Source organism: Micropterus salmoides, unplaced genomic scaffold, assembly GCF_014851395.1.
Source record: "Micropterus salmoides isolate LMB-PRFRI ecotype aquatic unplaced genomic scaffold, ASM1485139v1 Ms_hic_scaffold_23, whole genome shotgun sequence".
Classification (NCBI taxonomy): domain Eukaryota; kingdom Metazoa; phylum Chordata; class Actinopteri; order Centrarchiformes; family Centrarchidae; genus Micropterus; species Micropterus salmoides.
Window position 1 is genome coordinate 16038611 of NW_024041484.1, and position 15288 is coordinate 16053898.

Genomic DNA, 15288 nt, shown 5'->3' on the forward strand with positions numbered 1-15288 from the left:
ATCCTGATCGTTATTTCTGCCCCGTTAATTACGTCATTGCCGTAGGACAATCAGTTTTTTCTATCAGCGCAGTGCATGATGGTATATATGGCTTGGTTAGTGACCATCGGTTGTACACTACTTTTCAAAATGCATTCTGGGATACATTGAGTGGACTATATAGGGTATAATAATTATCACTATACATTCGGACAGCACAGCAAAATGGCGTAGTGGGTGATTTCAGACAGCCACAGTGATCTACACTGCATGTTTACTACCAGACTGAAACTTACTGCTAATATATTCCTCTGCTAACTTTCACCGTTATGTTCTGCCGCTCTCTCTCTCTCATTCATTCGGTCTCACACACAGGATGCGCAGTGTGCGAGTTAAAATTATCACTTGCGCATTGATATTAATGATTGTGTAACATTGTAGTGGGGTGGTTATTCATTCCACAGCTGTGGTGTGTCAGATACAGGGGAACACTGGTCTCTCTGTTGTGCACGCTCCGCAGGCGGTCCGGGCGCTGCACTTCTGTGAGTTCCGCCTTTTGCGTCCCGTCAACATTACGTTATCAATTAACTATTAATAATCAATTTTAAGACATTTGTTAATCGATTTGTAATCTTCCAAATTATTCCTAATATTTCCTTAAAAGAACTATGGGAAGGGAAAAAAATTAATTTGGGTAAATCTCCTGGACCAGGTTTATATAACTTTTGGTCTGAATTAGGTCCCATGCTTTTGGAAATGGATAAATAGATCTATTAGAAGAGGCTATTTTTTAAAGCAAACAAATACAGCATTAACATCTTTGCTTCTCAAAAAATATAAAGATCCAATATCATGTGCTAGTTACCGGCCTATATCATTAATTGATGTTGATATGAAGATATATGCCAAAGTATTAATGAGCCGTTTAAACAAATACCTTGGGAAACTAATATGAGAAGATTATTACAGACCTTAATTTCACCTCTAAATCCTCAATTTTTTTGACGTCATTCGGAATTTTAACGCTTGGCGCAGAAAAGGCTTCTGATGGACTTGAATGGGATTATCTCTGGGCCTTATTAGGTCACATGGGTCTTGGTGAACAATTTATTAGGTATATTAAAGTTCTTTATGCAAACCCATGCGCAATGGTGTTATCAGGCAATGTTTGCTCTTCACATTTCACAATTTACAGAGGTTGTCTCCAGGGATGCCCTCTGTCCCCTCTATTATTTGTTTATCCCTTAAGCCTCTTGCTGAAAAAGTACGTCAATCCACAAATATTTTACTTTCATAATAAATTCTACCCGCAACACTGTACGCAGGATAAGCGGTTAACGATGGATGGATGGATGGATGGAATAAATTCTACTATTCACCATACATCAATTTATATAGATGATGTGCTTCTTTTTATTAGTAAACTTTCACAGTTGTTTCCTTATATTCTTAAATTTTCAGACTTCAGTAGGATTTAAAATCTTGGTTAGACCCCACAAATTATGCTTGTTGGCGCGCTCTGGAAGAAAAACTAGTTTACCCACACAGATTACAAGATTACTAATTTATGCAGAAGTTCCATTTAAACAAGCCAAAATGTGTTTTGGGCCTATTATTTCTAATCTCTTACTAATTTGGAAACTAGTGACCAACAATACTCACTTCGAAAAATAATCATTACTCCAGTATTTCATATTCCACAGTTTATTGCTGGGTGGTCGGACAGTGGCCTACCCAGTGTGGTCGAACAATGGAATTTATTTACTTGGACAGTTATTCAACACTAATGGTCTCCCTACATTTCAAGATTTGAAGGAAAACTATAATTTACCTGGATTTCCTTTTTAAAAAAATATATTTGCAGCTTCGTTCTGCCTTAAAGGCATATGGAGTTCTATGGGACTCTAAACTCCCGAAACATGACTTTACAAATCAACTGTACAGCGCTACTACCAAGGGAACTGTATCAACAATGTATTCTCAAATAATGCAAAGTTTCTATCAACCATTTGCAACGCAAACAACCTGGCAAAATGATTATAGCTCCATTTCCCCTGAAATAGCTTGGAAAACTATTTGGAATAATATTAATCAAGCTTTAAAAAATCCCAATTACCGATCCATTCACTTAAGATTCGTATATAGAACTTAACTTAATTCCCAGAATTAGACATTTGATTAAGTTAGGATCATGTTAGCTTGCACTCTGACAAAGACTCCAATTGTGTGGGATGGAATTGATCTTGAAAATAAGACTAAAATATTTACAACTAAAATCCAAGTGAAAGAAGTACATTATGACATCCGTTGATCTTTCTATTTATTCTTTTATTCTGTTTCCACTCTTCTTCACACAGCAACCAAACAGTGCTTCACCAGTTCTGCTGCCCTGCCCCAGAGGCCCCTGAGGGGGAGACTTCTACTGCCTGTGTCCCCAGGTAAGATGACTGCATCCTTGTAACATCTGCACAAATATATTTTATTTAGTTATTAATTTACTTTGAACAATTCAGTTTTTATTTTCTTGCAGCCACTTATCATGCATTATGTTAAAAGCGGTGCTGCAGTAGCTACTTTAGACAACACAACTACCCCAGCAGTGTTATCTAAGTTGAAGTGGTTGTAAATGCTTCAGATTCTTCCAGGGACAATCTTGATTTCTTACCCACCATCATAACAATGAGACAATAAGAGGGAGACTTCGGTCACGTCAGCTTAGGTTTTGGGTCTTGTTGAGCCTTCGAGATTGTTTCCTGAGTGAATCTAAGACACATTGGATGTGATTTGTTGTTTCGACAGAGTGTTAGTACCCGTGTCGAGATAAATCCGCTGGAATACAGTAGTAATATTCAAATCACTCACATCAAGATCCCATTTCCTGGACAATGGTCAAGTCCTTGGGGGAGCTTCCTGCAGGAAAAGTAATAATTGAAAATAAATTACATTGAGTTTACGAAGCAAAGCATTGTTGATAATGCCGTTATCTTTTTATGTCAGATTGGCACATGACATTGATAGAGCTGATGCTGCCAGCTGGAACTCCAACTGCAAGTACTTGTATATGAATTCCAAATAGTCACTTTTATTTCAATAAAAGTTTTTTAAGTCAGCCAGTTTAAAAGCTCTAATGTTAGTTTGATGTGGTTATTTGCACCCACTGTCCTGGGGAATGTGAAAAATTGAACAAGTAATAATTAGCTGCTGTAATACATGTACCTTTGTGTGACGGCTTTGAGGGAGTATAATAATTGATATTTAGTGTTGAATAGCCTGTCTACAAAATATAGAATTAGATAAGCAAGAACACAATAATTTATGCCTTTGACGAGGTATAATCTCACCCATTTTAAATACAACTGGCTCACAAAATGTTATGTTTGCCTTCAGGTTTTATTGGCCCAAGCACTCTCTACCACCAGAGTTTCATAGAAAATAAAGGCTTTCATCTGCCCAAGGGGCTTCGGTAGTAATTAAGCCATCCACCCCAAAATAGTTTGTTTGTTGTGGACTCCACATTCTATAGGATTGCTTTGCTGCATTGTCTGAGCTTGGCAGAAAATAGTGGATAAGCAAACGTATATTGATGGCTAATCATAACCCCTATAGTGCTGGAAATATTAAGTGGTAGAAGGCTGCAGGCCAACAAGCACAGACAAAAATCACACTTTAAACATCTTAGAGGCATGTGTTGTATTAAATCAGCCATATGGATTGACTGAGGGACAAAGAAATGTATGGAGAGCATTGAACTCGTTGACTTTGTTTACCAATGGAGTTTAGCAATTCATAAAGCCATTTATCAGAAAAATTATCAGACGGTGACTGACTGAAAACCCAAGGTTCTTACCGTATCTGTTGTCACACAAGACACTTTCTGTTAAATACATGTGGAGATTCCAGATGCAGTGGTTATAAGTGAACACAAGTGACTTTCATGAAATCAAAGCTGGAGGGGAAATTGGAATGGGAGACAAAAAAAAAAGAAGGCAAGAATCGATCGGAGTTCAGCAGCTTGAACTTTGCTTGATAGCAGCCGTTTGGTGCTGTTGTGTTTTGTGATTGCTTTGTGCTTAGGGACCATTAGCTAAAGGTACAAACAAAGTGCACAACAGAAGGTCCTTGCTAACTTGTGAACCCCTCCAACTCCTCGACACACACCCCCTGCCAATCTCTGAAGCAAACCACTTCAAAGGAGGACTCTCTGGGGCCAAGACAGAAAGCAGCTTGTGGTTTTGTCCTCCTTTTTTTGTGTTTGTTGCGTCTTATCTCTTTTTGAAAGCTGTATTCTGTTGTTGTTGATTTCTGTATTTCCGCATTGTTGCATTGTTGTCAGTGATTTGTTGATCATTTACTCACGTGGCATCACCACATCACATCACAGCGACATAACTCCACATAGCACCCACACCTCATTGCATCCATCATCATTCATGTTCACTTCATTCGGGCTTGTCTCTCCACTGTGGTCACATTAAGTTTGAAAGAGTCATGTATGAATTTTACCATGTAACAAAAGTGTAATATATGAATTGTAAAAACTACCATAATGCATTGATGTGTGTACTGTAGGGTCTTTCCCATGCTGGAAACTGGTGAGCCTTCTTGTTGACACATATAATGCATCTGTGTTCATGTGAAAAAAAAAAGTTCTTATCATGTTGCATGCTTTGGCTTGGCAGTGGTCAGAACATAGCTCGCTGTCTATCTGTGAGTGAGTGTGTGTTAATGTACATGCCAGTGTGTCACTATGGTACACATGGCATACGTTCCATAATTGACGTCCTCCAGGAAAACACACAACACTGTGCACAACACCAGATCAACAGGGAAATCCATAATGATAGACTGGCTAAAAGGGATGAGTGAGTCAAATCACCTTTACTGAACCTCTCTTTATTTACAGGTTTTTAGCAGACATGTTTTAGCCAGACATGCCATATAAAAAATATACATATATTGATAGTGCTACACAATTACATTCTCTAAAGTTTGGCCCTACAGTTTCCATAAAGCTTTGGGAGATGTAAACAGGAAGTTTGCTTTGGATTCAGTAGGCCTTTCTCATTTCTTGGTTTGCACATCCTCGATTCCTTTCCTGGCCCCGTGTCTTAGTCCCTCCCACCTGAGACACAAGGAGAGAGGAGTCGAGGCAACGGGCATTTAACCAAATGATGTTGGCACTTGTAAACATCATGCCACGATTATAGCAGTTGAATTGGATGATGCTAAATACATAAATATCAAGGTTAAATGTCATTAAGGAATGGTGAAGGGCAGATCCAACTACAAAAGGAACACTTACATTTGTATGCTTCTGCCATGGTTGGTATATGTGTCTTGCCTCTTTTATACGTCACAGGTGCTGAAAAGACTTCCGCAGAGGATATGCATGGTGCATCCTCGCTCATAGCTCCTCCGGCAAGCCTCCTCTCTCCGAGGAGACACAAAACAGAGAAATGAGAAGAGCCTAGTGAGTTCCACCGTGGGCTACAACTTGAGCTCTGTTTTTTGTTTTAGCCTATATTTATATACCTTTCAGGAAATTGGCACCAATAAAAGTAGGCTAAATTAACAATTAAAAGCTCCTGTATGCAATGCACCCATGGATATTCAGACAACCATCACTGGATTACTTTGATAAAGAAGAAAACTTAACATAATGTGTCTCAGGCAAGTTCTGAAATTATATTGATCGTCTTTTTTCCTATGATTTCCAAATAGATTAATGTGCTTTTTCTCACAAAGGTCATTAGTGATAACGATGTCATCGGAATGTTTGAGTCACGCTGAATCTAAAATCACATGCGTCATGTCCATGTTTTCAGATTTGACTAACTTTTTTAAGCGATTTTTGATTTTTTGTAAACTGCAAATTACTCATATCTTGCAAAAATATACAAAAGCTTCTTGTAAAAATAAAAGTGAGTGGATTCTGTTGTCTTGCATGCCACCAAACAAGGCCTGACATAACATAACATAACATATAAAAAGGACAACTCATTGCCTCTTCGTGCACTGCCTCCACTTCAGGATGTAATGAAGCCTTGTTTCACGCACTGAACCATACAGACAAAGTGCAATCATTGATATTTCATTTGTGGCGCTCTTTCTACTGAGAGTAATTCAAGCCTCTGTGTCAGAGGGGTCAGCTCATACAAGGACTCCTTGTACTAATTTGAAGCCAAACTTGCTATTAGTTTGTCTCTGTCTTCACCTGGGGAGCTTCATCCGATCAGTTAGGAAGCTGGAAAAAAGCAGGTAATAAAACAGTGTATGTGGGATCATTTAAATGAGGAGAAAGTAGGAAGCTGAGAACTGAAAAGAGAAGTGAAGATTTCGCTGTCACATATAATGAGGACCCTACGGAGGCTGGAAACTCACCCTGACAGTACGGTCACTCTTGCCAGGCTTTAAGGAGGCACCAGAGGGTTTAGAAAATGTAGGGGATTTGTATTCATGGTCACTAAGTCAGATCTATAATCACTCATGGAAGGGGCTGATTGTGTGGGATGGCCCCAGCCTTTCAATTACTAGTGTGAGCCATCTTTTGCTGCTGTGTGCTAAAGTTGCACTCAGGAGGATTGTTGTTACTTTTACAGTTCCATAGGGGACCTTAAGTTTAACTTTCTGCTTTGCTGCAAAACTGAGAACTGCTGTGGTCAACACACAGGGCCCCGGAAACCTCATAAATGGAAGGAATACAGTATTAGAATATTCTAGCATGGAGACTGGCACAGCAGAAGACCTATAAATAATGACACTTGCCTGGTGGACAAGACCCAGGTAGAATTGTTACTTTTTAAATCGCTGCTGTGTGTTTATGTGTGGATGCAAGAGTCCTCTTTTAGAACAAAATAAAGCCTTTCCAACTTTTAGGGTGAACAGGAGTGCAATGACTGAACTGTATTGGAATATTTATATCTTTCACATGCACGTGCACGAGATCTCTGACTTCGACTGCCAGAGTTTCCGAGTAACAAACTGTGTATACTAAAGGCTTGATTTGAATTGTAGCATGAGGAAGACATTGCAAGAAACAGGATCTGCTCTGATAGAGCACGAAACTGAAGAAATGCCCCGTACAAAGGGCATATTACTACCATATGGACTGGGAGGACGTTGTATTATTCTTTTGCACATGCAGGTCACTTTCAGGCTGTGGCCAGTTCACAGTGGAGTCTGATAAGGGCCACAGTTGAACAATAACGTGAACATTCAGTCAAAAAAATCGGATCTGGACAATAAATCAGAAATGAGCATTATGGCCTGCAGTGTGATCATAGCCTTAATAGCACCGTTGCTTGTCCGGCCGGGTAGCAAGTTGGCTCATCAGCTACAGGAGTTCAACAACTACAACTCTGACGTGTGGAAAGGAATAGCTTCAGCAATTTAATCTCTTGTGCCACCTGCCATTAAATACTTTCTTCAAGGTGAGGGAAGTTCATTTGTATAGCCATTCAAAGTGATTTACATAAGGGGACAAAGAACGACATCTACAGGTCTAAATTGCTGTTGCAATAATTTATTTATTTATGATCTAACTTCCTAGGGTGTCAAGTGTACAACTGGTCTGACGGTTGCTGAACAGCTCCCCTAATAGAAAGTCTGCATTCTGCTAAATTTAAATGAATAATGTGAACCACAACAGACACCTTATAAATAGGAGGACATTTCCCAGACACACAGAATAATGTCATGCAGAACAGTGTCTTTAATCAAAGACTTTTCGGTCTCAAGTGAGTGCCATTATGTATTGTAACATATCACAATTTGCATAAAACAACTGTGCTGAGTCTTCAGACTTGGAATTTTAAATTTAGCTTAGCTTAGTGGAACTTTTTCAGCAGAAACACTGACACAAACACACAACATATGTACTTCTGTTTTCATGCTCCCACAGTGCCCTGTGAAATATATCCAAGTAAAGAGTTCATGTAAAATCAATTCCCCTTCATTCATCCAACAATGGGCCTGGTGTGATAGTAAACACTCGCTTTTTTGGTCACAGAGTTAAATATAAACTGACCAGTCAGCCTTTGGCAGGTGATGGTACAAATTTTTGGCATGATACTCGAGCCTGTCGACGTTTCAGCTGCAAACCGACTGCTTTCCCTCAACAGCTCACAGGGCACATGGAAAGACTGAGATTTTGCTCACCATCTAAAACCCCCTTTAAATTAGTCCTCCTGCTGCGCTCCCGACAAATGACTTGCACACCACATATACACACCAGCACCTTAACAAGGTATGCTATGCTAATTATCTCACTCAATCTGCCATAATGATTTACCTCATCAGAGAGGAAATTAGTGATCAAGTTCATAATCCTCCTCGATACTTTTTTGGCGGAGAATAAGGTCTATCTTAATGAACACACGACAATGAAATTAAATTTATGGAGTTTATTTTTGGAGCAATGATGTGATGCCGGGCAGTAAAAGCACTCATCCAAAAGTTAAAAGTAAGATCTGTAGGTAAATTTAGACTTGTCTCATCAGATTAAATTAGAGGTGCTCTGCACTTTTGAACCCCCAGCGTGATTAAAGTTTACAGCCTTATCTTTTATGATAGGCTATAAAGAATGCTAAAGTAGAGGAAAGGAAGGATTACACACTCCATCTGGTGAAGCATATGACTTTGGAGAAATATAACAAGAAGGACAACACATTTGGGTCACTGCCACATCCGATTTAGGAGGCTTGTGTCGTAAATTTGTATCCTCACCTCAAAAACGTCCTTGATCACGAACGCAAAATAAAATGACGATAAATGTCACGAGTGGTTAAGAGGAAGAGATCGCAATGGGGAGAATGATGGTGTTTCTGCAGGAAATTAATTCACCTGCGGTCGTGACATGTAGACAGCTGTGTCTTCTCACCAAGACACCTTTTTCTCTAATTAATCACAGGAATTAATAATAAACTGTACTAATTAGTGGAGTCATGCTGTCCACCAAATGGAAAGGTGACATGGGATGAATAAGGACACAGCTGGAAGTGCTTTGTCACTTTGGGTGTAGCAACCAAGAAGACAAGCAGAGGTTGTGGCTGCTGGGGAGAATGGCAGAACTACAGGGACCATGATGCATTGAGACAGATGGAGGAACTGATCAAATGATTGATCCGTTCTGTTAGAGGACGTTCAGGGGCATGTTGGCAAAGTGTGCCCCAAGCTTTTAAAAAAAGGAATTGCCTTTGAGACACACACACACACACTCACACACTGTACAGGGTCGAACTTGTTAAAGTGCAAGATCATGTTTGCTCTTTGTCCTCACACCAGCAGACACCCAGCGTTAGTCTCACCTGTGCATCCACAAATTCAATTTCACACGCGCGCTATCCTCAATCACAGTTCTGCAAATTTCTCTCACCTCTTCACCCCATTATTTAATATTTGTCCTCATCTTCCTCTGTTTCTCTCTGCTGCACGCTGTGGTTGCACAATCATGCTGCCTCAGCAGGAGAAAGTGACCTTGTCGGCTTGTTGTTCTGTTGTCATGGGAACACAGGGCAATGCAGGCACAGAGACTGCCTGTTAGGAGTTAGAAGTGTCTGCGTGTGTGTGCACATGAATGAATTTGGGTTTTTTTCCCCCTCCGTTATTGTAAGAATCACAGCCTCATGTTTTATTTCCCTGTCTTTCCATTGTCACCTTCCGATTGGCTCAAAGGGTTTGTCTCTTAGCCAACCGGAGGAGCACTAAGTGCCATTCTCCTCTGGGGTCCGTCCATTCAGCTGTTGATTATTGTTTTAGCTTATTCTTCTTTAAACACGGCCTTTGGGATTTGAGCAGCCTAAATTCACTTGAAAATTGAAATCATCACTCAGCAGCATTGTAAATGAATGAAAGGAGCTTTTAAAGAGTGCGAGTGCTTGGAGTAATTTCTAATTAAAGTGATGCTCTGACTAATTTATTTGCACCCTGAGGCCTGCTTTATGCAAGCCACTTAGCACAGAACAGTGATACCAGATCAGCCCATGCTCAGATGGACGATCATAGACGTCATTCACGGTTGTGTTCTTTTTAATGAACGCAGACCTTGATGAGACCAGACATGCTCTACATAAAGAAAGCCATAACGCTTTCCGCTTTGTATGTTGCTCTGCCGCATTCCTGCACAGTGTCATGTCAGCCCAATCTCCCTCTTTAGCCGAGCAGTGGTACAGTGGTGAGCGTCAAATGTTCAGATCTGAGGGCTTCTCCTCCTCTCCTCTCTCCGTTCTGCAGCTTATCTCGGCATTGTGAGGCAAGCGGAGGGTTTTATTACAGAGGAGATTTAATAAAAGCACAACACTTTGATGACTTCGCTGCAGCATCTCTTGTGTGTGTATGCGATTTCAAATGTTTTCGCTGTGTGTGTCTCAGAATCAGCAGTCTTTTAAGTTTCAGCCTCTCTATAAATGTCAGGGCCCTTGTTCTTAGATCTTCTTTGACACAAACTGGTTTTAAAGGCAGAATGAAAGCTGTTGATAGTAATATTCATATTTTCCAAAGAAATTTTACATGTCAAAGTCAGTTTAGTAATGATAAGGAGTGCTACGTTATTGCCTTCTGCCGCTCTGGAGGAGCTTTGTCAAGTCAAGAAAAACAACCCCTAATGATGTCATAATTGTCAGGGCTTGAAGCCAGCAGGGTCTATATGCAAAAAAAACAAAAGAAAAACAAAAAACAAATGAGTTGCATCATGGGAAACGTAGGATTCAGTGTTTTTGAAGCCTAACCTATATGAGGGAGTAAAGTCAGGATATCTCAGCTTCTGTTGCTCAGTTGTGACAATTCAAAAATACAATCTTTATTAAAGTACAATAATAATCTGCTGGTATACCAATTTAATGTCTTTAAAACTATTTATAATTCTAATGTGCATTGCTGCTATACATGGTGTATTTTATAAATAAGTCAAGCCAAGTATAGCACAGTGATTTAGATTTTCTGCAGAGTAGGCAGTGAAAAAATACATGAAATGCTTAATGCATGCAGTTTTTCTGATCATTTACCCTGCACCATGTTAAACAATGGTTCTGGTCATATAACTGACTCACTTGTCCCTGAGGCACAGCTGCTGACATCATATCCACTGAAATATTCTGGAGGAAGGTAGCATAATTCACTTTTAAAATATATTTCATACTACTTAGAACTGTCATAGTACAACGAGTTGATACTTGTGCTTCTATACATATTATATTTTAAAGTAAGGACAAAAGATAAATACAGCACGGTGATTTTCTGCAGTGGCAGGCAGTGAAAAAGAGACATGAAATGCCTCATTCATGCAGTTTTTCTGACTCTATTTGGTCCCTTTCTCCACAGCGTTAAACAATGGTTTTGGTCATTTCTAGGAACCGACCCACTTCCCTGGAGGCAGAGCTCCTGCCATAATATCCATTGAAATATGCCGCAGGAAGCCTTATTATGCAGTAATACCCATTCTGTTCTAACAGAGTCACTGCAAGAAATAAAACGATAAATGTACATTACTCTGTAATGTTTTCCATTTTTCAGAGAAAAACGAGGTGATCATTATGAGCTGAAGTTTTATTCTGATTATGGCCTTCTTTGTTCTCAGCCTGAATACAGATCTTTTGATTGCCAACGGCTCAGATGAATGCCGTGTTCTGGCTACAAGCTCGTATGATTTCAGATAATCAAGATTGCAAGTACAGTGGAAGAGCTGTTTGATACACAGGCTGGTTGACTTAGAGTAAGCATCCTTCTCTTTCTAGCTATCTCATTCATTCCTGCACACACCTGCAAGCAGCACACATACACACAACGTGTCTTATTAATGCCCTCCCTTTCCCCTTCCTTTGTTCCTTTCTCTAGCTGCCTTTAACGATCTGCCATCTTACTAGTCTCCATCATCTCAGGGATCCCAGAATACCCGTAGTTCCATTCTGTGGGCCAGTCAATACCTCAACTCCTGCCTGACTGTGCTGTGATAAAATGTCCCCTGTGTGGAAGTGAGTGTTTGTGTATGCAATACAGATTGTGAGGCAAGAAAAAAGAGCATAATGTCCAGGGTTGAGTGTCTTTTTGTGTTTCTGTTATTTGTGCGTAGCTGTCCCTCTGTCTAAATTGCCTGCAGCTCCACAAATGGACGGAATAATTCCCCTCTGGGCAGCAGGGGGTGCTAATGAGAAATTGAAGTCCTGGCAGTCACAGACATCTGTCTGTCCACATGCTGGCTGCACATTTTGTCCTGACCTTTCTGCTTTTGGCCGTCAGCCCAAATGTTCATCCTCTGTCCTTCCACCTAGTCATCTTTGCTCTTGCTATTAAACTGTAAAGAAGTCAATGGCTGCGGACTTAAAATTTCAGCCAGATGACCATCCCTTTCACCCACATAGTCCTCACATCATGTCAGCCAGTGCCAATGTGTTACAGCATGCCTCATTGTGGAAAACAGCTAGAGCCACATGCCCCAAAAGCAGGCATCTGGTGCCTTCAGCTGTCCTATCCATCAGCTCCAGAGGTTGTAGAGGACAGAGTGTGAGCTGTAAATCTCCTGTGGTTTCAAATGAAGGGAAGAATTAACAATCTGCACGGCAAGTAACAGAAGAGGTACTAAGAGCTTGGAAATATGAGGCTCTGTCTGACCTTTTAAATACACATTATCCACATCTTTATCATGTGCTTTAGATTGCTGCTATCTTTTGTTCCCTTTTTTGTTGTTTTACAAGGACAACCATTTAGGGGTGAGGGTTTCCAATCAGGAAATTGCTTATTGGAGTTGGTACTGTGAGTGCTCTTACCCCAAAGATTTTCTATTATTTTCAAATGCTGAATCAGAAGCAACCTGGAAAAGGATGTCTTCAGTGATAGCAACCTTTAAGCTAGTCCCTATGGAGGATGGATTTTTGATTAAAATGCTTAATGGGTGGGGTTATTTTTACCTCAGTTCCTGGGTCAGTGTCATCCCTCCTGAATGTCTAAGTGCATGTCCCTGTAAATAAAACAGCTCATGGCACATGGCTTCAGTAAAGGGGAAGAGTTAGGGACCAATTGGTAGTAGTATTAGCTGCTAACGCTAACATTTGAGGAATGTGGATCAGATCTGTGGTTGTGTAACAGAATGCAGAATGTCTGACTGTTTGGTTGTATCACATTTGAATGTGTTGCTCGAATTAATTACTGCAAAGAAAATGTGATTTATGAATCAATCACCTGCTAAGCTGAGTCAGACATCCTGATCTTGTCTTATAATCAGTGATGTAGGCTAGATGACGGTTTAAAGGAATATTAATGGGCTTATTCAGTTTTAGTTAGATAGGCCAATTAGATAAAAAAGATTGAATAACAAGATATATAACCTGTTAATTAGTGAGGTGCTGGTAGGCGGACTTTATCTTTTGTGTTTCCCACACTTTTCATTCTTTGTGCTAAGCTAAGCTAACCAACTGCTGCCAAACCCCTTTAAACAATCTCATCACTCATTAAATATGTGTCATCTACTGTGTGATGTAGCACCACTGCTCGTTTGTTTTCTGAAGCTAGTAGAAATGTCCCAAGCTCATCCTATAGATTGGCATTAGGGCATATTTTAATGGATCCGTATCGGCTAAAATAAAAACATGAATTCTGTGAGTTAGTTGATGGCAGGCCAAAGTAAAACCAATCTGTGGTTTTTACTCTCTGCAAGCAGGTGTCTTTACTCAGCTGTGTTACAAAGTGATGCTTCTTGAACCTCATAAACAATCTTTGGCCAAGTGTTTCTGTAGTCCCAGCAAATCCAATAGAGTGATTCAGTAGCTGATCGCTCCATTTCAGTTTCAGGAGTTGCATTCTACCAGTTGAACTTTTCATCTTCTTCTTCATATCATCTGATTTAAGCTTATCAACTTTGTAGTTTTCAACCCGGACCTCCAGTATTTAGATCAACAGCTGAAGAAAAATAAAAGTGCCACATTTAGAAGGCTACACTTCAACTTTATTTCAATGCATCAGCTGTATATTTAACCAACATTTGATAAGGTATATTGGTAAGGTAAATGCAACTTGTTTGGGACATTTTAAGCCTAATATTATATTTTATAAAAATGTTATTATTCCCTCTGATGTTATCTCAGGCCTCCACTATAAAATGCAGCATACTTAAAAATATAGACAGCTCATAAAGGTTTTCCAGCTGGTATGTCAAATCTTTGATGGCTAAATCTCAGAGCTCCACTCAAACACAACCATGAGTGTTTGTTGCCTTTGTGCAGCCAGGTGCCATATTGTACATCTGGGCTTGTTTAACTTAATCCACCCCACAAGCAAGTACAGCATATAAATAAATGACTGCAGGAGCATGAGCGAGTGACAGATTCACATACAGACACATTAAAGAGATATTAAAAAAAATAATTGTGGAAATGTGTGCATTTATCCTGCACACCTGCTGTAAGTCCCAGCCATGCACCCACTTAACCAGGTAGCGATCTAACGGGTACAGGTTGTTCCTTACTGTTGCCTGTGAAGGGACATTAGGTGTCCCAGGCGTGGGTGACACTGTCAGGTTCAGCGTACATCACCAGGTAGAGTCCTTGTTCTGACAGCTCGCCGACAGCCTCACAACGGTAGATCAACAAGAAAATGAGTGGAGAGGAGGAGGTGGAGGAGGATGCGAAAAAAGTGCTGACAAGGCAATCTGCCTCTGCTGTCGTCTCGCTCGCTTTAATGAGAGACGGGGGTGACAAGGAGGAAAGTGAGGGGGAGTGAAGGATGAAAGGATGGAGTGTGGTCGAGGTTTAGATTAGGGAAGGAACTGTGAGATTTGATTATGTAGATGCTTGTTTCTACCTGGTAAAAGAGATACTATCTACCTTAAGTTTCATTTATGTGTGGTCAGTGTTAAAGACCTATATGAGGGAGTATATCTACTAAAAATTTGCTTTTTGCATTGCCTCATTAACTAAAATGAATGACCCACCTTTAGACGATTGAACACTGATAAAAGAAAATGTTTCAGAGAGGATCCCTTTTTACTCAGTCATGCCTTTGTGCACACTGTGCAGTCGTTACCATGACTTCAACTGGGTTTGGTTTTTTTTGTTGTTTTTGCAGTGAGTCATCTTTGCAGTGTGTATGTCAGGTGGTGTCAGTTCCTGTCAGTTCTATCCTTCTTTTGAAGAGATGATGAGCAGTCGAAATGAGTTACTTGTTAAAAAAGACCAGCAGTACCAGTCCCCCCCCCAAAACAAAAAAAATGTTGAAAAGACACACAGAGAAACCTTCAAGATTAAGAGCCCTTAAAAATCCTTGAACAGAACGATAAAGAAGCTGAAAATAGTTTCAGTGACTCATGATGATTCAAAGTTAATG

The 15288-nt window shown here is 40.1% G+C and overlaps 1 protein-coding gene across 2 annotated transcripts in view; it reads left to right on the forward strand.

The window, feature by feature from the left end:
- Positions 1-15288, forward strand: part of iqsec3a (IQ motif and Sec7 domain ArfGEF 3a) — a 115199-nt gene that overhangs the window by 27303 nt on the left and 72608 nt on the right. For both annotated transcript variants that reach the window (XM_038738943.1, XM_038738944.1), the window contains exon 2: positions 2337-2417. In XM_038738943.1, the coding sequence (XP_038594871.1) occupies positions 2337-2417 (81 nt within the window). The remainder of the gene's footprint in view (positions 1-2336; positions 2418-15288) is intronic.